Consider the following 23,016-nt stretch of genomic DNA (forward strand, 5'->3'; position numbering starts at 1 on the left):
TTTTCAAATAGTCATTCTGGTTTGAAGATTATGTTCCAACTAATAGTTTGACGCGGGCGTACTAAGTATAAATAAATAAAATAAGGTTTCTTATTCTTAACCTGTAAATACAGTGTACTCCCTTTATAACGAACACGGTTATTACGAGATTTCGCTTATAACGAGGTACATTAGATGTCACGTGAAATTTCTATTGAACTATAACCCTTTATAGCGAGGTAAATTTGCTTATAACGAGAGACAATAAGATTGCAAAACGTGTTTTTTACGTTTTGGCCCGACAGTAGCTATAAATAAATACCCTTTTTAACTGCGGGCCGCCCGCAATAAACTTCTTACAATTTATGATTCTTAGTCGGAAATGTAAAATTTATGATTCACAAGTGTCATTGTATTGGGTTGACCATTCACACCTAATAATATGGGTCCTAATAGACAAGATGTTGAAAGTGTTTTAAAGGTTGTCAGAAACTTTATCCAAGGACAAAACGCAAATGAAGAAGCATAAAACTGTTTCACATCTTTAGAAAATATGATAGATAGAATACTGGACAATTTAAAGCAGTTAAAAATGACAAAATAACTTTATACGCTTTATACATATTTACAGAATACAGATTTTTTGTTTTAACATATATCATTGACAGTAAAAGTAAACAACTCTTTTTTGTTTTAATGCATTTCATTGACAATAAAAGTAAACAACTTTGTTTTAAAAACGCCATTCAAACAATATTTATTAGCATATTATATTGCTCCGAATGGCTTCACTATAGAAAGTTAATGTTTTAGAAAACTACATATTCATATGTATGCACAATATTATTGTTGTTGGATATAACGAGATCCGCTTATAACGAGGTAATTAGTCTGCCATTTCAGTTCTCGTTATAGAGGGAGTCTACTGTATATATATTATATTGTAAATATTTTTCACTAAGTTATATTGAACTGACTATTTATTGGTTATTGTTCAATTCCAACGTTTGGTGTATTTACATTGATTATCCTTTATTGAATAAATTTTTGGATTAAATATCCAACATGGTAATTATACGTGATATAACTATGATTAAATAACTTATGAAGTGAAAAAAATATATTTTAGGAATCTTCTGAAAGTTCTTCTTCTGATGAAGAGGTTTTTGACATTGAAGAATTGTCGTCAGATGAAGATTTGTTACAAATTCTAGATGAACGTATAAGGCCTAAAAATAAGAATTATATTGAAGAAACGGTGTCAAGTTACAACGATTGTGAATTTATTGAACACTTTCGCGTTAGTCGTGCTGTTGCAGAAGATATTGCGAACCACTTCAGATATTCACAATATTTTCATTATTAAGCGGGAGGTAATGGGAAGCTTGGAGAATATGAACAAACATTAATATATTTATGGTTCGTTGGTCACCAGACTGCATCTTTCAGAGATGTAACTGATAGATTCGACATTGCTATCAGCACTCTTTTTAAATTAATTAGAAAGTTAACATATTTCCTGAGCAATATGGCCCCTCAAGTAATTAAATGGCCATTAGGTGAAGAGAAAATAGAAATTGAGAGAAACTTTAGGCAAAACAATTTTCCAGGTGTTATTGGAGTAATTGATGGAAGTCACATTAAAATAGACAAACCAACAAATGATCCAGACTCATACTTAAATAGAAAACATTATTATTCTATTCAGGTAATCACATACTAATACATATCTTATAACCTTAAAAACTGACTAGAATTTTTATATATATTTTTAGTTGCAAGTAGTTTGTGACCACCAAAGAAGAATAAGGGATCTATTTGTCGGTTATCCAGGATCAATACATGACAGCAGAGTTTTCAGAACTTCACCGTTAGCTGAGACTATAGTTGTAAAGTGTGCAGATTATTTTATTTTAGGGGATAGTGGTTATCCATGTTTGCCCAATCTCCTAACTCCTTTTAAAGATAGAGGTAACTTAACAAGAAGACAGCTAAATTACAATATGAAATTAAGCAAAAATAGATATGTAGTTGAACACTGTTTTGGTCTACTTAAGCAGAAATTCCGGCAGTTGTACCATGTAAAATTAAGAGCTATACCAGATATAATACATTTTATAAGAGCATGTTGTGTTCTTCATAATATGACAATCGAAGACCAATTTGAATATGAGGCAGAAAATATTGATGAAAATATTTTACCAGTTAATTTGGACATCGAAGAGAATCATGCAGACAGAAATGGAATGGAAAGAAGAAATGAAGTCATGAATTTGTTACCTATGTAAATGAATAATGACTACAATTTTTTTTAATTTTCTGAAATCTTTTAATCTCTTGGCTACAGACTGGAAAACAAGGATTACTTAAAGTGTGATGTATTTAAAACATATTTTTAAGTTTTAGAGTTAATATATGTATATTCATTTTATTTGTTACACATTCAATTTGTAGGAAATAAAAATATAACTCTGATGCTTTTTTATTAAAAAAACCTGTGACAAACTTGACCTTAAATGTACTTTCCTAAAAGTTAAAGTATTTGAGTAGGTAAAGATTCTTGTACTACTAAATATTTGCTAAGCAATTCGTTTGTCTTCTCTCTCAGTTTATTTTGTTTCCTTATTTCTAAAAGTCTTTCTGCTTCAAACAGTTTCTTTGTTTTGTTTTTTTCTTTCATCACTTCTAATTTCTCTTTGTGAATTTTTAGCATTTCTGTATAATATTCCTTTTTATCTTCACACATCTTTTGGAGAATATTGTTTCTGCTAACTGGTTTCTCTCTCTTTCTTTTAAGTGATTGTGGTGTAGAACTAAGAACACTGGCTTTAGCTGTTGTTACATCTTCAGGCTTTTTATCTATGTGATGTGCAACTGTTTCATTAGATAACAGCAATTCAGGATTGACATTTCTTTTTTGCCCAAATATCTCATCTAGTTCATCACTATATTCAAATGTTTTGCGGCCTCTTCCTGTTTTTTTACTCTCATCTATATATTTCTTATAATTTCTTTCAATTACTCTCCATCTATTTTCGCAGTGACATGCATTCAAATTAACATTATGTAAGTCATTTAGTTGTTCTGCTATCTTTGCCCACATTACTTTCATGGATTTCATTTGGAAACTCCCTACCATATCTCTGTATTTTTTATAAAAGTCTATTAATGACAGTGTCTGGTTGTGGGTCCAAGATATACTGACTGAAACACTTGTCGATGGGCTTTGGTTTACAATTATAAACTCTTGTAAATCTAAAACAAATGTAATCTTTAAATGCGGTTTAGAAAAATGTGTTTCATTATTATTTTGTTAAACTTTCACTTTAGACGAAGTTATTGTTTTGAAAAAAAGTAAGTAGTACTTACCTTCCATATTAGAAATATATTTGTTTGATTAAAAAAATTATTAATCTCGATAACCAAAAATGTTAGGTTAGATTAATTTAATTTCAACAATCAGCAAATCGTAGTAGTACCCTGGATGTAAGCGGAAAACTTCTTATTGCCGATATCTATATTATTGTTTTTTAACAAAACAAACTTTTTGCTTTGCCTGAGGATGAGGCAAATATTGTAAGCCTCGAAATCGGTCGCTTCTGTAACACCTTGAAAATAAAGATTGTGATTGTGAGTATTGACCTTTTTAATATATCTGTTCAATTATCTATTATCTATTATTTTATTAGAATATTAGCCTGTAAATAATATTTTGCAGGTTTGTATATACAGTCACTAAAACAAAGAGCGCAGTAATGGCGGCAACCGCAGCCCCTCACATACTACGCCGCCTCTTCATTACCGATAGTGCTCTCCAACTTCAATTTTTTATTGATATAGGGGCAGACCTAAGTGTGCTTCCACGTAAAATCTGCACTGCGACTCAGCCCAGCACTGTATCACAAGCCTTAAACGTTTGCCTTCCAACAGCGACATGAGCGGCAGTCTCCACGACAGATACCTCAACTAGAATTTATTGGCCAATTCTCCACCGATATTCGACATATACAGGGCGCAGCCAATATCGTTGCCGATTGTCTCTCGCGACCTGAAGTAGACGCTATCACAACACCCATTACCATGGACTATGACCGGCTATACAAAGCTCAGACTACAGATGCGGGTCTTCAACAGACCCTGAACGATCCTGCCAGTTCCTTACAACTTCAACGCATAATTCGACCAGATAGCCAGCGGCCTATTTATTGTTCAGTCCAAGATGGTCGTATACGAGTTTATGTGCCAGCTGTATTCCAAAGAGATGTTTTCCTGAAGTTCCACACGCAGTCCCACCCAGGGCATGCTGCTACATTACGAATGATTGCTGAACGTTCTGTGTGGCATAACATGAATCGCCAAGTCAAGCAGTGGTCACGAAAGTGCATCCAATATCAACGTGCCAAAATCGGACGTCACACTGTTACACCTGTGACACCTCTAGGAATGCCAGACGATCGATTCGCACACATACATGTCGACATCGTGGGCCCACTTCCAGCAAATCAGAACTTTCGATACCTGCTCACAATCATCTACCGTTTCACAAGATGGCCAGAGGCCATACCTATCTCGGAGATTACAACCGAAGTTGTCGCGCGGAAGCTCCTTGAGTGATGGATATCCCGGTTTGGCGTGCCAGCAACCATAACAACGGACCGAGGTAGGCAATTTGAGAGCCAGTTGTTTCGCCAGCTCAATGGATTGCTAGGTGTACAACATATTAAAACCACTGCCTACCACCCAGTCAAACGGATGTATTGAACGTTTCCACCGAACGCTCAAGGCTGCTCTCATCGCCGCTGACACAGTATCGTGGGTTGAAGCCCTTCCTCTGGTCATGCTAAGCCTTCGAAACACTTTCAAACAAGACATTGCATGTACAGCCTCCGAGTTAGTGTATGGTACGTCAGTGAGTCTCCCTGGACAGCTGATTGTCCCTAGTGCTGTTACACCCGACGAGCATAGTTTTGTCCAACGTCTACGTGAGACCATGGGAGCATTGCGTCCTGTACCGACGGGCAACCACTCAGCCCACACTGCCTTTGTCTATCCGGATCTACAGACTACGAGTCATGTGTTTGTGCGGACCGATAAAGTGAAGCCTCCTCTTACACCTCCCTATAACGGCCCGTTTAGAGTGTTAGAACGAAGTGATAAGTTTTTAACTGTGGATGTCCAAAATGTTCCTCAGCGAATTTCCATGGACCGACTAAAACCAGCATATATTCCAGCGGCCCAACAGGTGCAGGAAGAACATGCATATCATATGCCAACCGTCTGATGAGCAACACAAGTCAACATAATCGTTCAAAACCAGCCAGGTTCCTCACTGGAGGGGAGCCCTTTGGCAGATTGACAGTTAACCTCCAGCCACAGATGGGTTGACTGTGCCACCGAAGTGAGGGAACGTCGACGGAGAAAAGAAGAGGAGATCAGAGCAGCGAGCAGCTGATGGCTGTCCGCTGTCATGTCAGAACACGATCACACGACGAGGTGACAACAAAAAGAACTCTTACAGTTTTCTTACTTGTTTTTAGTATGTAGTTTATTGTTAATAAATCAGTAAAACAGTTTAAAGTGTGCCCCGACTACTTTGCTTCCCGCAAACAGGCCACAGGTGTTTACACCTAACCTTCTTATATATGTATATGGTATGGTGTTTACTTTAGAAATTAGAAATGAAGCACATACAATCCAAATCCAAGCGATAAGAAATTTAAAAATTAATAGGTTAAAATCAGGTGTAATAAAATGGAAGGAAAACAAGAAATTAGCGACGAAACGTGTAAAATAGAAATAGAGTATAAAGAATTGGATGGCTTTAAATTTGAAATTCAGGAGGAATCCAATATTCAAAGTACACATTACACCAATGATTATTTCAACTTAACGAAATACCCCATAGATACTGAAATGGAACAACATGGATATAAACTTAAGTCATTTGAAGAAAACCAAAAAACTCAAAAAGGTTAGTGACTATGTATTTCTCCATATTATAATAGGAATAACTTTCCCAAGCCTCGCCAACTTTGGTCCCTCTATTAGCCATGCTAATTTGAGACATATTTTTATATACCATATATTATATATTACTACTAATCTTTTATTTATATAATAGGTCTATTTAATAATTTTTATTAGAATAATGGATTATAGGGAATAGTGGTTTATATACACAAAGGAAATTTTGCCCATTAAAATGTTGTTTTTAAGGTGATATTTGTGTTGAAGAAATTGAAGATGACAGTGTTTTACCACTTGTCAGGTTGCCAATTTTTTTTCATAGGTTTCTCTGTTTCAAAACATTTTAAATGATGTAAATTTACAGCTTTTTCACAATGTGAAACAAGTTTTTTGGCAGTTTAAAAAAGTTTAGTAATAGCACAGAATAATAAACAATCAGAATGCCCACTATGTCTGAAAAAATAAGTATGTGCAGATGGAATCAGACATGTTTTAAACTGAACCAGTGTTATTCAGTTCAGTGACATAGTGACATTTTATCTGGTGTGCATAGATAGTTTTATGTTTTGCATTTTAAGTCTGACAAAATGACAGTGTTTTCTATTATTGATATACTCCATTCGCTTAGCTCAGGCATATTTTGACAGATTCATTGTCAGAAACCTTTATTTCTATACCCAAAGACCGTTTTCAAAGATATAAATTATACTTATATTTATTTTATTTGTTTATTAGATATTTATATAATCTTATATTATTTATTTTCTTTTTTTTTTCTTAACTTTAAAAACGGTCTCTAGAATAGAGATCGAAACGTCAGTAAAATAAACATATTTCCAACATTCTCCCTAAAAATAAGGAATGTCACAAGCAAAAAGTCACAGAAAAATAAATATTACTATCATTTGTATATTTGAAAACGATCTCTTTATATAGGGATCGAAACATCAGTAAATTAAACATTTCAATTAAATATATTCTTACTTATTCCCAACATTATTTCTAATTATACAGAACGGCAAACAAAAAGCCATAGAAAAATAAATATTACTATCACTTGTATATTTGAAAATGATCTCTTTATATAGAGATCGAAACATCAGTAAATTAAATCTATAAATAAATATTTTGTGGCTTATTCCCTGCAGTCTCCTAAAAATACAGAATGCCACAAACAAAAAGCTATAAAAAACAAGTAATTTTGCAGAAAGCTTACTGATGCCACCCGGCTGTTGTGATTACGCTAAAACGTCTTTTAACGTGACCCGTCCTTAAAGAGTTACACAATGAAATTTTTTTAAAACACATTTTAAGACAGTTTCCACACCACCCGAAGGTATGTCTTGTGGCGCGTTACTTTTTTTAAATGGGTATTTGCCAAGAGCCATATTGTCCCATTAAATCAAATGAACAAAACACTTAAACAGTATAAAACAAAACAAAATAAAATCCTATAAAACAAAATAAAATTCTGTAAAAACAAAATAAAAATAATTTTTGATGTAATAAAACATTGTACTATTCTATTTAAACACAAACACTATATACACTTACTATGTTCTTCTCGTTTTTTTTTGTTTTTAGTTTTTTTATGATGGGTTCGACTGCTTGGCTAACATTTAATGCCATTTTTCTGCCTTCATAAACGTTTCGTATCATTACTTTCTCTTCGGACGTTAATATTTTCCGTCTCTTTTGCGGCTTTTCATTTTTGGAATCTTATCACATAAAATCGGAGTTTCCTCGCTAATTCCAACGTTGCCAAACGATTGAAAAATAATGTTTTAAAATATCGATTTTTATTTTATAAATTTAAATATGTAACGAAACGGAACATATAAATAAAATTTATTTCATTACAATTTTGTGCTTAATTTTTACTATTGAAAAAATCATGTTTTTTGGTATTTTTATGACGGTAATAATCGCTGCGTGGAAGAATACAGGTTTTGTATGACCATAATTATTACTACTTGTGAACAAGAATTGGCTACACTGTACGACAACTTCTGGTCAAGTCTACTATAGAGAAGCACAAATAAATATACTACTTAAATATTCTGTAATTTCGTATGAGGAAACGCAAATTGCAATTGAGAAAACGGATAGTTTTCGAGGGCCGCTGTGTACATTTAAATTTGAGGATATTTGGCGTTAAAACTATGAAATCACTCTTCTAAATTGAGGATTTATAGTATAGTAAATATTTGTATTATTCGCGTTGTTTATTTTAGCTAATATAGTTTTATTTTGTTTACTTCTGTGTTAGTTCTATTTAGTTAATTGGTTAGTTCTATTTTAAATTTTATTATTAGGGATAGTAGATAGATATTAGAGTTAAAGTTTTTCTTAAATAAATATGATAAATGTTCTTTAAAAGTTAATATTTTTAGATGAGTAAGGATGCTGATGATTAAAATATATTTTTGAAACTATGTAAATATGTTCCTAATAACAAAAACATTTCAGTTAACATCCAATTCAGTTTGACATGGCGTCAAAAATTAAATTCGCTTAGAAATTTATAGCCTGTATAAAGAAAGTAAGTTTCTATTATATATAAAAAATATATTTTATAAAAAAATTGCTTATTCAGCATTATTATCGTCACTTTAAAAAAAATAATAAATTAACTGGAAAATATTAAACGTTTATTAAATATATTCAAGAAAATCCAACTAAATGCTAACAAAAAGTTTAAGTTGGTTGCCTACATTTGCCGCAACCTAACGATATAAACTAAATTACCGTAACTTTTTTATAAAATATATTTTTTATATATAATAAAAACTTACGTTCTTTATACACGCTATAAATTTCTAAGTAATAGTATAAGTTTGCAAAAGAGGTCGACGAAATACTCTAATAAAATGCGCTATGAGCACGTGTGCTTGGTTGTATAGTAATTTCCAGCCACTTCTAGTCTGTCAAAAAGTAACTAACTCCGTAAAAACATAATTACTAAAATCACTAGACAGTTCGGACTGGGATTAGCGAACCGAGTATATAACAATTATTACACAAATATTATGATACAGAATATTTGTAATATTTACAAAAGGTTGGATTAATTAATGAACACTTTAAATGTAAAATTCGAAATTGTTTTAAAATTCGAAATTAAACCATGGTTTTTGGGTGCAGTAAATGTAAGAAGATGTATCCATACATTTTTTCACTGGACACTATTTTTATGGGGGTTTAATTTATTCCTGCATTTTTAACCAATCAGAACTTTATTTTCAATGCGGAATTAATCAAATATTTGCAAAATTTTGGATTAATTAAACAACAATTTAACTGTAAAGTGAGTAATGGTTCACATCTATACACAGTCAGACCACAGAATACACCATCCCAACAAGAAGCGAAACGAAGGGCTTTTTCACAATCCAAATTTCTTTGCGCATGTGCGAATCCGCCATGTTCTAATTAGTTTTGTTGTCAACCTAAAAATTGAAGTTTGTTTGTATATTGAGAAGTGTTTGATGTTTGTTTCATAATAGTTAGTTTAATTAATTTAGTTAGTTAATTTAATATATTTGTGTAATAAACTTATTGTGACGGCTGCACGAAAAGAAGGATTTTATTGTATTGTTCGTGTGTGCCCATCGAAATCTGGTGAAGAAATTAGTCTCTTTTCGATACCCACTTAAGGTAGCAGGTAAACAAATTAAATTTGAAATTCAAACGTGTTACAAATGTTATCTGAATTTTTATATTTTAGTTAAATACATTTTTTTAGAGCTCAGTTTTGGCTGAAAGCAGCCAACAGGGAAGATCTGCTTTCTAAGCATGCTGAATTGCATAGTAATTATAAAATGTGCGAGAAACATTTTGAACCGGTGTACATGTCCAAAGGAAACAAAAGGAAGACCTTATTTGGACAAGCACATCCAACGATTTTCTCGCCAATATTCCAAACACACAGACAAACCAATAAAGAAAGTCATAAGGCTGGAAGGTAGATACTTTTTATTTATTCCCAATTATAGTGCTTTTTTATAAACGTCATATAAAAATCAGTATCTACTTATATAAGTTGTTTGTTGTATTTCATAATATAAACAGGATCTGGAATTGTGAAATTTAATGATCTTTTATCAGCCTTATTAAGAACATATATCTTATGGTTACATACTGAGTAATATTTATGTTGTGGTTTTAGGTACAACTGAAATAGACAATGTGCATCCAGTTGCTATTAATAATCCAACTGATGACAAACATAGTACTATACCTGATACTTTGATGGAAGAGTTTCTGGTAACAGGTAATTTTATTTATTGCTACTACAACTGTATTATGCATTCAATTAATGACTAATAAGCATTAACACATCTACTTTGAACATTTATATGTTATTTGGTCATTAAATATATTTTTATATTTCAGATGCTGATGTTAATAGGCAGGAAGTGTCTACTCCACATAGGCACCATACTCCACAAAGCTTCACCCCATATGCACAATCCTCTGCAACACAAACCCCCTCAAAGTTATGTGGTGGTACACCAAGAAAAAGCAAAATGAGGTTGAAAATAAAAACTTTACTTGCAAATGTAAAAAAAGCATGTACCTCCTCCAAAAAGATGGAAGATGATATTAGATTATTTAAGTAAATTTTTTCAAATGTGTGACAAGTTATTAAACAAACCCCTAGCACAAATAGTGAAAGCTCAAACAATTTTAAAAACTAAACCTCCAAAAAGTAGAAGGTACTCTGATGAATATAAACAATTTGCATCAACACTATATTTTTGGGCCCAAGAGCCTAGGCTTTTATGGAAAGAATATTGCATTTGCCCTCAAAACGAAGTCTTAAAAAAATTACTGAAAATTTGGTCTGTAAACCTGGTTTGAATAATGACCAAATATTTGATGCCCTAAAATTAAAAGTGAACACAATGTTAGATCAGGACAAGCACTGTAGTATTTGTATTGATGAAATGTCTATTAAAAGTAATTTATTTTTTGATACAGGTCGTGATGAGATTACTGGAAGAGGAAATGGGAAAAAGGAATCAATAATTGCACAAAATGTACTTGTGATAATGGTTCAAGGCTTATATTCAAATTGGAAACAACAACTAGCATATTTATTTATAAACACTACCTTTGAAGCAAATCACTTTCTTCATATTATAAAAGAATGTCAATAATTCTGTATTATGTGTGTGCTGTTATAATTAAATAAAATAAATCGAATCGAATATACCTAATATATATAAGAAGTATTCATTTTTTTAAGGGCAAAGTATATTGGTACAAAATGTATTTTAGTTTGAAAACTAGGTTAACAAAACAAACTTACTTACATACGAAAGTAATCTTAATAAAATGGGTCGACCTCCACAGGAAGTTAAAATATTAATCATCGTATGAAGACGACTCGTCGGCTGATGAAGAGCTATCGAGATCACTATTATTTACATTTATAATTAATGGTTCAACCGAAATGTCCACTCTTGTGTCTAAGTCCCATATTCTATCTTCTTCTTTTATAGTGTGTCTTATACAATTTTTCCAAGACTCAGGTGTGACATTTTGTGTAGCAGTAGCTAACAAGCACTTCACCTCCTCCATTTTAAAACTCAAGTTTTCCCTTGCCACTGGTTTTTTATTTGAGCCCATATAAGCTCGTTAGGGTTCAGCTCACAATTATAAGGAGGGAGGCGATGTACAATTATGTTGTTTGCACGAGCCATTTCATCGACTGCATATTTCTTGAAAACGGGTATATGTATCCTCGCGAGGTTTAATAATTCTACTTTCAACATGTTGTCATTGAATGGTATATTTTTTTGAGAGAGCCAGTTGATTATTTCACCTTTTCGCCAGGCAGTCGTTGGTGATGGCTCCAACCATCGACTGTGGCATGACGCATTGTCCATAACAACGTCAGAATTTGCTTCAAGACTTGGTAGAATATTTGAAAACCAACCTTCGAATCTTTGAGCGTCCATTTCCTCATGGTAATCGTTGGTTTTCTTGGATTCGAATAGTAACAAGCCGTTGTCCAAAAAACCCGAATCGCTGCCTATATGTGTTATTATGAGCCTCCGTCCTTTACCCACTGATGTTTTTAATCCTAATGGCTTGTCGACGACTTTTAATTTCCAAATTTTGCCACACCTTTGAGACAGTATGACCTTGATTTAGTTAAGTTTCATATAAATAGTATACTTTTCGTCCTTCACGACGATACTCTCGGATTTTTTGTAAGTAATTTCTCCGCCACAAAACAATTTCATCTTTTTCTAAAAGAACACTATTCCTGCTTCTTTTTATATATTTAATGTTCATTTGTTCTAATGTTCGCCATAAAACACGTCGTGATATTTTGGGTATTGAATTATCGGAATTTATTTCAACTTCAACTTTCTTTAAGGTTGGGATTTCGTTCCGAAAAAAGAAAGCATGGAATTTCCTCCGAATAGCATATTTGGTATGATCTTCAAGCTGAATGCGTTTTCTACCTCTGGTTTCAATGGTTTCAATAGGTCCATCATTCAGTTTGCCTTCACTTTGTTTACAATTCTGTATACACTTCTCGTCGAAACTTTAGTCAGATCACTACACAGGGTAACTACGTCGTTGACCGACATACTTTTATTCCTTTCACGGAGTCCACAATACACATTGAATATAATAGTTTTTTCTCCCATCGAAAAATTTGGACGTCGTTTACTTTTACTGCTTTCACTTTCCATATTACTCACAACAGTAAAATAAGTGTTTACTGCTTAGATAATCTAATCGATATGTGAGTCATGTTCTGCGGTGATAAAAAAAATTGAACGTATTAAACGAGCACTGAAAGATGTATGTGGCGTCCTTCATCATTTTTAGTGGCGAATTTTGATTTCTCGTCCCAAAAAACTCCAGCTTACCAAATTTCGTGTTGTTATCCCATGCCTATCACGAAATATTTAAAAATAAAAGTTTAACTTTGACCCTCTTTATTTTGGTTATTATCATCTTTCGTACTAAAGTAAGTTAGTTTAAATCGGCCTATTTTAATCTCAGAAATCTAAGATTAAGTTATGACCATTCGTTACCAAACACCACGCATATTAAATTAATATATATAATAACCCAAATGTCAACAATAATCATATTAAAATTAACATAATTATAAATAGATACATATTTAATACAAGTAGCTTTGTCGTAACTTCTTATGATATATTTCGTACGCCATTGGAAGACCTACAATAGCAATGAACCATCACTATTCTTCCAAGAATTTACTGCCTAGATTTCTGGATTCTGACTATAGTTCTCCTGTAAATACCGTGGTATCTGTATCTAGACCTATTCCTTCTCTGTATTGTGTTTTAGGGTCCCATATAGCAGCAACAACTTTAGAATTAATTTTTGAGGCATCTGTATAAATTTGGTAATATTTTGGGCATACTATTCCTATATTTTGTTTATATTTCGTATATCTATATCAATAATTCTGTATTGATAAGTAAAAAAGTCTTGAATCAAAAATATAGATTTTGAGTGATGAAGTTTTTTATTAACCTTAAAAAACGATAATAAGTAATAGAAATCGACTGCTTTTTATCTCTATTATGAAATTAACTCTCAAATTCAATCGCTTTTTATCGGTTTTTTAATGTACTAAAATACTTTAAGTATTTGTTTGTTAAAAAACAAATCGATATTTTTGACTTAACAACTTTTTAATTATCAGTACAGAATTGATATATAAGTTATATTAAATTTTACAGAAAAAATACAATTCATACAAAACAGATCTACTTAAAAATATTATTAATTCGTTTCTCAGTGTAACCATGATACTATGATTAAGAAGATAAGATATTGCGCATAAGTCGTGACGTAATTGGAGAGTTGCACGTTCGTAATGTCAGTTTTTTGTATGTGTCAATAAATAATCTTTAATAAATAGTTTGGAGATATCCTTTTGAGTATGATTATTGTAATTATTAAACCTTTATTTAATATTATTATTTTGCTAATTGAATAATTTCATCACAGAATGCATACAAATTCCATTTAACTTTAACAAGAATTAAAATTCTACTCTCCAATGACGGCATGCGCGAACACGGCCGATTTTGTGCTACGGGAAGATCCTATCTTGTTAGTCATAGTATCATGAGTGTAACTATAATTTGACTATGGTTTTGAACAACTTCCTCATTACTTTTCTTTGTGTACTAAGTAGTTTAACTGTCACTGTCACTCCGAAATTTCTGTCCTCCGAACATCAAAGGTACCGACAAAGCTTTCGCTTCTTGTTGGGATGATGTATTCTGTGGTCAAACCATAACACTGGTACAAATTAAACCGTGGTTTTTAAGTAGTAAATAAAAGAAGATGTATTTCATATGTATTGATACATTTTTTGAGGTACTGAAAGTACCAGTCAGAACTGTATTTTATATAATGTGGTTTTGTCAGTAATATAATGTCAGTTAAAAGTGCCAAAGAATTAATAAATTTTTGAAAAAAAAAAGATTTCCCACACCTGCCTACTATACGTCAAATATGAATACCTTTTTCGGCCCTTACTGGAATGATTTGTATGTATTCTTTAATGCTACATCATAAAAAAAATTTCATGCATATTTAAAAGTCGTTCTGGTGACTATTACACATATAAACACAAGTTTCTAAAACATGTTTATATCATTTACTATTTCAACTGTCTTCAATTTTATTATGCTTTACTTTGATTATTGAACTCATTTTTACTTATAATACTCAAATATTTATATTATAGCTGGTTTGTATTTTAGGTTACATCCAAGAAGATCACAAAATGGAAATTATGGAGAGACTAACTGAAGATTCATCTTACGAAGGAAATTATATGAGTCAACACTCTGAAGGAAAAACATTAAATAAAAATATGAAAGTTGCAACTGGACAAAGATCTTACAAGTGCGAAGTTTGTTTTAAGCAGTTTAATCGAGAAGCTCATTTGAAAATACATTTGAGAGTTCACACTGGTGAAAAACCGTACAAGTGTGAAATTTGTTTTAAGCAATTTAATCAAGCAAATAATTTGAAAAAACATATAAAATCCCACACTGGGGAAAATTCTTACAAGTGTGAAATTTGTATTAAGCAGTTTGATAAAGCAGGTGATTTGAAAAGGCATTTGATAGTGCACACTGGTGAAAAACCGTACAAGTGTGAAATTTGTTTTAAGCAATTTAATCAAGCAAGTAATTTAAAACAACATATAAAATTGCACACTGGGGAAAAATCTTACAAGTGTGAAATTTGTTTTAAGCAGTTTAATCGAGCAGATCAGTTGAAAACACATTTGAGAGTGCACACTGGTGAAAAACCTCACAAGTGTGAAATTTGTTTTAAACAGTTTAAGGTAGCAGGTCATTTGAAAATACATTTGAGAGTGCACACTGGTGAAAAACCGTACAAGTGTGAAATTTGTTTTAAGCAATTTAATCAAGCAAGTAATTTAAAACAACATATAAAATTGCACACTGGGGAAAAATCTTACAAGTGTGAAATTTGTTTTAAACAGTTTAGAGAAGCAGGTAGTTTGAAAAAGCATTTGAGACTGCACACTGGCGAAAAACCATGCAAGTGTGAAATTTGTTTTAAGCAGTTTAATCAAACAGGTGATTTGAAAAGGCATTTGAGACTACACACTGGAGAAAAACCTTACAAGTGTGAAATTTGTTTTAAAAAGTTTAGAGAAGCAGGTAGTTTGAAAAGGCATTTGAGAGTACACACTGGTGAAAAGCCTTACAAGTGTGAAATTTGTTTTAAGCAGTTTATTCTGGCAGGTCAGTTGAAAACACATTTAACATTGCACACTGGGGAAAATTCTTACAAGTGTGAAATTTGTTTTAAACAGTTTAATCGAGCAAGTAGTTTGAAAAGGCATTTGAGATTGCACACTGGCGAAAAACCATACAAGTGTGAAATTTGTTTTAAGCAGTTTATTCTGGCAGGTCAGTTGAAAACACATTTAACATTGCACACTGGGGAAAATTCTTACAAGTGTGAAATTTGTTTGAAGCAATTTAATCGAGCAAGTAATTTGAAACGACATATAAAATCCCACAATGGGGAAAAATCTTACAAGTGTGAAATTTGTTTTAAGCAGTTTAGAGAAGCAGGTAGTTTGAAAAGGCATTTGAGATTGCACACTGGCGAAAAACCATACAAGTGTGAAATTTGTTTTAAGCAGTTTAGTCATGCACATCATTGGAAAACACATTTGAGATTGCACACTGGTGAAAAACCGTACAAGTGTGAAATTTGTTATAAGCAGTTTAGTCAAGCACATCATTGGAAAACACATTTGAAATTGCACACTGGTTAAAAATCTTACAACTGTGAAATTTGTTTTAAGCAGTTTAGAGCAGAAGGTAATTTAAAAAGACATTTGAGGGTGCACACTGGGGAAAAACCTTACAAGTGTGAAATTTGTCTTAAGCAGTAACACATTTGAGAGTGCGTACTGGAGAAAAAATGTAAAATTTATTTTAGACATTTGTTAAAAATGCAATAAAGAAAAAATAAATGTAACAATTGTTTTAAGCAGTTTTCTTAACATTTAATATGAAACTTCATATAAGATTAAATACTGGAGAAATTTCTTTTAAATAATTTGTTGCAGTCTATAATTTTAAACAACTTACATGGACGCAAACCTTAAATTCTTTTTGCTAACTTTTTAATTCTTGTAGCTTCCAATTTACTTAATTTATATCTTTTACCATTGCTAGTAACCTGTCTGACTGATCCTTACTTCTTATTTTTACTGGTATTGCAGGCATCTTTTTTATTTCTTGGAAAAGATTCCATTTCGTCTTTATCTACTATCTATTTCTTTTTCTCTTACTACCATCATCGGTGGTTGCTTCACTCTACATTTAACTGTTTGGCTCTACGTTTTACTATTGACTCTACCGCCAACGTGACATCATGAAAAAACTCAAGTCAATTGAATTTATATATTTGAATTTTGTTATTTCATACTTTCCTTTTGAAAAAAACTTTTTTTGAGATATGGAAAAGGAATACTACAAACATACACATATTTTAGTAAATGACAAAATAATTTATCTATATTATATTTGCCTAACAGAAAAGTAGAATATAAACACTAGGGACGCGTGATATATTCATTCCCAAAATCTAGAGATGCTGAAGAGGTATCTACTTGTTACAAAATCACTTTTACTGTAACTGATTATATACAAAAGCGTATCAAAAGTAACAAGTAGAAACTCTCAAGTAACGATAATCTACACCTCTAAATAAAGACGCATAATTTGCAGTTTTAACAGATATGGATTCAGTAATCCTTACGAATCACATTTATGTCTGTTGAATTTAATTATATAAATATAATTTTTACTTTTAATAGCTCTATATATGTGTGTGTTGGTATAATTATAGTGTTGGTTTATAATTATAGTGTTATTTAAATAAACTTAAAACTGTGAACATTTTTAAGGTGTTTGCTGTTTTCTCTCAACTTAAGTAAGTAAATTTAATATTACTTTGACTCTATTATAATAATTATTATGGTGATAAAAGGTTTGCAAGTGTCAGTCCATAATTGAAAAGATATATTAAAAAGGTCAATACTCACAATCTAATATTTACTTTCAAAGTTTTACAGAAGCGATCGGTTTCAAGGCTTTCAATATTTGCCTCATCCTCAGGCCCAGCAAAGAGTTTGTTTTGTTAAAAACCAATAATATAGATATCGCCAATAAGAAGTTTTCCGCTTACATCCAGGGTACTGTCTGTCTTCATCTTTTCCTTATGACACTATCATTGTAGTGAGGTGATAATATGTTGATCATTATATACGTATGTAAATAAAAGGTCTTACTAGGTAAAGAGATTTAGGTCTTTACCTTGTAAGAACCTGTGACAAAAACAACAAAAAAGGAGATCATACTGCATAATACCTATGTGATTTTCTATCTTCCATAAGTTTTTAAACTATATAAAGTCAGGATGTGGCAGCTTATACTGTATGTGTATTTGTCTTTAACTACTTTTAATTTTATTACAAACCAGAAGATAATCCTACCTTTTTAATAATAAAAAAAACTTTGACAACAACAACATATATAATGATCAACATATCAGCTCACTACAATAGGTTTGTTTCTGCAGTAGTTGGAAACGGTTTTACAACGCGCGAGTTTGCGCAGTAAAATAATTGTGTTCGTGCAGGTTTAATTTCAAACTCCAACTGTTTGGTCAGATGTTCTTGCAGATTTGTCGACCGTTTTCAAATAGCCATTCTGGTTTGAAGATTATGTTCCAACTAATAGTTTGACGCAGGCGTACTAAGTATAAATAAATAAAATAAGGTTTCTTATTCTTAACCTGTAAATACAGTGTACTCCCTTTATAACGAACACGGTTATTACGAGATTTCGCTTATAACGAGGTACATTAGATGTCCCGTGAAATTTCTATTGAACTATAACCCTTTATAGCGAGGTAAATTTGCTTATAACGAGAGACAATAAGATTGCAAAACGTGTTTTTTACGTTTTGGCCCGACAGTAGCTATAAATAAATACCCTTTTTAACTGCGGGCCGTCCGCAATAAACTTCTTACAATTTATGATTCTTAGTCGGAAATGTAAAATTTATGATTCACAAGTGTCATTGTATTGGGTTGACCATTCACACCTAATAATATGGGTCCTAATAGACAAGATGTTGAAAGTGTTTTAAAGGTTGTCAGAAACTTTATCCAAGGACAAAACGCAAATGAAGAAGCATAAAACTGTTTCACATCTTTAGAAAATATGATAGATAGAATACTGGACAATTTAAAGCAGTCAAAAATGACAAAATAACTTTATACGCTTTATACATATTTACAGAATACAGATTTTTTGTTTTAACATATATCATTGACAGTAAAAGTAAACAACTCTTTTTTGTTTTAATGCATTTCATTGACAATAAAAGTAAACAACTTTGTTTTAAAAACGCCATTCAAACAATATTTATTAGCATATTATATTGCTCCGAATGGCTTCACTATAGAAAGTTAATGTTTTAGAAAACTACATATTCATATGTATGCACAATATTATTGTTGTTGGATATAACGAGATCCGCTTATAACGAGGTAATTAGTCTGCCATTTCAGTTCTCGTTATAGAGGGAGTCTACTGTATATATATTATATTGTAAATATTTTTCACTAAGTTATATTGAACTGACTATTTATTCGTTATTGTTCAATTCCAACGTTTGGTGTATTTACATTGATTATCCTTTATTGAATAAATTTTTGGATTAAATATCCAACATGGTAATTATAGGTGATATAACTATGATTAAATAACTTATGAAGTGAAAAAAATATATTTTAGGAATCTTCTGAAAGTTCTTCTTCCGATGAAGAGGTTTTTGACATTGAAGAATTGTCGTCAGATGAAGATTTGTTACAAATTCTAGATGAACGTATAAGGCCTAAAAATAAGAATTATATTGAAGAAACGGTGTCAAGTTACAACGATTGTGAATTTATTGAACACTTTCGCGTTAGTCGTGCTGTTGCAGAAGATATTGCGAACCACTTCAGATATTCACAATATTTTCATTATTAAGCGGGAGGCAATGGGAAGCTTGGAGAATATGAACAAACATTAATATATTTATGGTTCGTTGGTCACCAGACTGCATCTTTCAGAGATGTAACTGATAGATTCGACATTGCTATCAGCACTCTTTTTAAATTAATTAGAAAGTTAACATATTTCCTGAGCAATATGGCCCCTCAAGTAATTAAATGGCCATTAGGTGAAGAGAAAATAGAAATTGAGAGAAACTTTAGGCAAAACAATTTTCCAGGTGTTATTGGAGTAATTGATGGAAGTCACATTAAAATAGACAAACCAACAAATGATCCAGACTCATACTTAAATAGAAAACATTATTATTCTATTCAGGTAATCACATACTAATACATATCTTATAACCTTAAAAACTGACTAGAATTTTTATATATATTTTTAGTTGCAAGTAGTTTGTGACCACCAAAGAAGAATAAGGGATCTATTTGTCGGTTATCCAGGATCAATACATGACAGCAGAGTTTTCAGAACTTCACCGTTAGCTGAGACTATAGTTGTAAAGTGTGCAGATTATTTTATTTTAGGGGATAGTGGTTATCCATGTTTGCCCAATCTCCTAACTCCTTTTAAAGATAGAGGTAACTTAACAAGAAGACAGCTAAATTACAATATGAAATTAAGCAAAAATAGATATGTAGTTGAACACTGTTTTGGTCTACTTAAGCAGAAATTCCGGCAGTTGTACCATGTAAAATTAAGAGCTATACCAGATATAATACATTTTATAAGAGTATGTTGTGTTCTTCATAATATGACAATCGAAGACCAATTTGAATATGAGGCAGAAAATATTGATGAAAATATTTTACCAGTTAATTTGGACATCGAAGAGAATCATGCAGACAGAAATGGAATGGAAAGAAGAAATGAAGTCATGAATTTGTTACCTATGTAAATGAATAATGACTACATTTTTTTTTTAATTTTCTGAAATCTTTTAATCTCTTGGCTACAAACTGGAAAACAAGGATTACTTAAAGTATGATGTATTTAAAACATATTTTTAAGTTTTAGAGTTAATATATGTATATTCATTTTATTTGTTACACATTCAATTTGTAGGAAATAAAAATAAAACTCTGATGCTTTTTTATTAAAAAAACCTGTGACAAACTTGACCTTAAATGTACTTTCCTAAAAGTTAAAGTATTTGAGTAGGTAAAGATTCTTGTACTACTAAATATTTGCTAAGCAATTCGTTTGTCTTCTCTCTCAGTTTATTTTGTTTCCTTATTTCTAAAAGTCTTTCTGCTTCAAACAGTTTCTTTGTTTTGTTTTTTTCTTTCATCACTTCTAATTTCTCTTTGTGAATTTTTAGCATTTCTGTATAATATTCCTTTTTATCTTCACACATCTTTTGGAGAATATTGTTTCTGCTAACTGGTTTCTCTCTCTTTCTTTTAAGTGATTGTGGTGTAGAACTAAGAACACTGGCTTTAGCTGTTGTTACATCTTCAGGCTTTTTATCTATGTGATGTGCAACTGTTTCATTAGATAACAGCAATTCAGGATTGACATTTCTTTTTTGCCCAAATATCTCATCTAGTTCATCACTATATTCAAATGTTTTGCGGCCTCTTCCTGTTTTTTTACTCTCATCTATATATTTCTTATAATTTCTTTCAATTACTCTCCATCTATTTTCGCAGTGACATGCATTCAAATTAACATTATGTAAGTCATTTAGTTGTTCTGCTATCTTTGCCCACATTACTTTCATGGATTTCATTTGGAAACTCCCTACCATATCTCTGTATTTTTTATAAAAGTCTATTAATGACAGTGTCTGGTTGTGGGTCCAAGATATACTGACTGAAACACTTGTCGATGGGCTTTGGTTTACAATTATAAACTCTTGTAAATCTAAAACAAATGTAATCTTTAAATGCGGTTTAGAAAAATGTGTCTCATTATTATTTTGTTAAACTTTCACTTTAGACGAAGTTATTGTTTTGAAAAAAAGTAAGTAGTACTTACCTTCCATATTAGAAATATATTTGTTTGATTAAAAAAATTATTAATCTCGATAACCAAAAATGTTAGGTTAGATTAATTTAATTTCAACAATCAGCAAATCGTTCGTGCAGCATAAATTTTGACAACGGTCAGAAAACAGTCTAATTTCACGTCTGCGCAGAGTGCATAGTTTACAAACGGTAAGCAAACCACTGCAGAAACAAACCTAATAGATAGAGTCATAAAGGAAAAGATGAAGACAGACAGTACCCTGGATGTAAGCGGAAAATTTCTTATTGCCGATATCTATATTATTGTTTTTTAACAAAACAAACTTTTTGCTTTGCCTGAGGATGAGGCAAATATTGTAAGCCTCGAAATCGGTCGCTTCTGTAACACCTTGAAAATAAAGATTGTGATTGTGAGTATTGACCTTTTTAATATATCTGTTCAATTATCTATTATTTTATTAGAATATTAGCCTGTAAATAATATTTTGCAGGTTTGTATATACAGTCACTAAAACAAAGAGCGCAGTAATGGCGGCAACCGCAGCCCCTCACATACTACGCCGCCTCTTCATTACCGATAGTGCTCTCCAACTTCAATTTTTTATTGATATAGGGGCAGACCTAAATGTGCTTCCACGTAAAATCTGCACTGCGACTCAGCCCAGCACTGTATCACAAGCCTTAAACGTTTGCCTTCCAACAGCGACATGAGCGGCAGTCTCCACGACAAATACCTCAACTAGAATTTATTGGCCAATTCTCCACCGATATTCGACATATACAGGGCGCAGCCAATATCGTTGCCGATTGTCTCTCGCGACCTGAAGTAGACGCTATCACAACACCCATTACCATGGACTATGACCGGCTATACAAAGCTCAGACTACAGATGCGGGTCTTCAACAGACCCTGAACGATCCTGCCAGTTCCTTACAACTTCAACGCATAGTTCGACCAGATAGCCAGCGGCCTATTTATTGTTCAGTCCAAGATGGTCGTATACGAGTTTATGTGCCAGCTGTATTCCAAAGAGATGTTTTCCTGAAGTTCCACACGCAGTCCCACCCAGGGCATGCTGCTACATTACGAATGATTGCTGAACGTTCTGTGTGGCATAACATGAATCGCCAAGTCAAGCAGTGGTCACGAAAGTGCATCCAATATCAACGTGCCAAAATCGGACGTCACACTGTTACACCTGTGACACCTCTAGGAATGCCAGACGATCGATTCGCACACATACATGTCGACATCGTGGGCCCACTTCCAGCAAATCAGAACTTTCGATACCTGCTCACAATCATCTACCGTTTCACAAGATGGCCAGAGGCCATACCTATCTCGGAGATTACAACCGAAGTTGTCGCGCAGAAGCTCCTTGAGGGATGGATATCCCGGTTTGGCGTGCCAGCAACCATAACAACGGACCGAGGTAGGCAATTTGAGAGCCAGTTGTTTCGCC

The 23,016-nt window shown here is 32.4% G+C and overlaps 4 protein-coding genes across 4 annotated transcripts; 2 read left to right on the forward strand and 2 right to left on the reverse strand.

Annotated features, from left to right (window-relative positions):
* Positions 1-2,442: 2,442 nt before the first annotated feature.
* LOC140436390 (uncharacterized) lies at positions 2,443-5,263 on the reverse strand. The gene is made up of 2 exons (XM_072525149.1): positions 3,349-5,263; positions 2,443-3,234 (listed from the first exon to the last, which is right to left on the reverse strand). Exons 1-2 carry the CDS (start codon positions 3,353-3,355, stop codon positions 2,513-2,515), a joined length of 729 nt encoding a protein of 242 aa, XP_072381250.1. The 5' UTR covers positions 3,356-5,263; the 3' UTR covers positions 2,443-2,512.
* A 179-nt stretch (positions 5,264-5,442) lies between these two features.
* LOC140436389 (uncharacterized) lies at positions 5,443-16,511 on the forward strand. The gene is made up of 2 exons (XM_072525148.1): positions 5,443-5,950; positions 14,724-16,511. Exons 1-2 carry the CDS (start codon positions 5,731-5,733, stop codon positions 16,283-16,285), a joined length of 1,782 nt encoding a protein of 593 aa, XP_072381249.1. The 5' UTR covers positions 5,443-5,730; the 3' UTR covers positions 16,286-16,511.
* On the forward strand, positions 8,588-13,321 carry LOC140435463 (uncharacterized). The gene is made up of 3 exons (XM_072524197.1): positions 8,588-9,910; positions 10,115-10,219; positions 10,342-13,321. Exons 1-3 carry the CDS (start codon positions 9,742-9,744, stop codon positions 10,566-10,568), a joined length of 501 nt encoding a protein of 166 aa, XP_072380298.1. The 5' UTR covers positions 8,588-9,741; the 3' UTR covers positions 10,569-13,321.
* Positions 16,512-20,727: 4,216 nt separating the features above from the next.
* Positions 20,728-21,953, reverse strand: LOC140435464 (uncharacterized). Its single transcript, XM_072524198.1, has 2 exons — positions 21,564-21,953; positions 20,728-21,449 (listed from the first exon to the last, which is right to left on the reverse strand). Exons 1-2 carry the CDS (start codon positions 21,568-21,570, stop codon positions 20,728-20,730), a joined length of 729 nt encoding a protein of 242 aa, XP_072380299.1. The 5' UTR covers positions 21,571-21,953.
* Between the last annotated feature and the right edge of the window lie 1,063 nt (positions 21,954-23,016).

Source organism: Diabrotica undecimpunctata, chromosome 3, assembly GCF_040954645.1.
Source record: "Diabrotica undecimpunctata isolate CICGRU chromosome 3, icDiaUnde3, whole genome shotgun sequence".
Taxonomy (NCBI): Eukaryota; Metazoa; Arthropoda; class Insecta; order Coleoptera; family Chrysomelidae; genus Diabrotica; species Diabrotica undecimpunctata.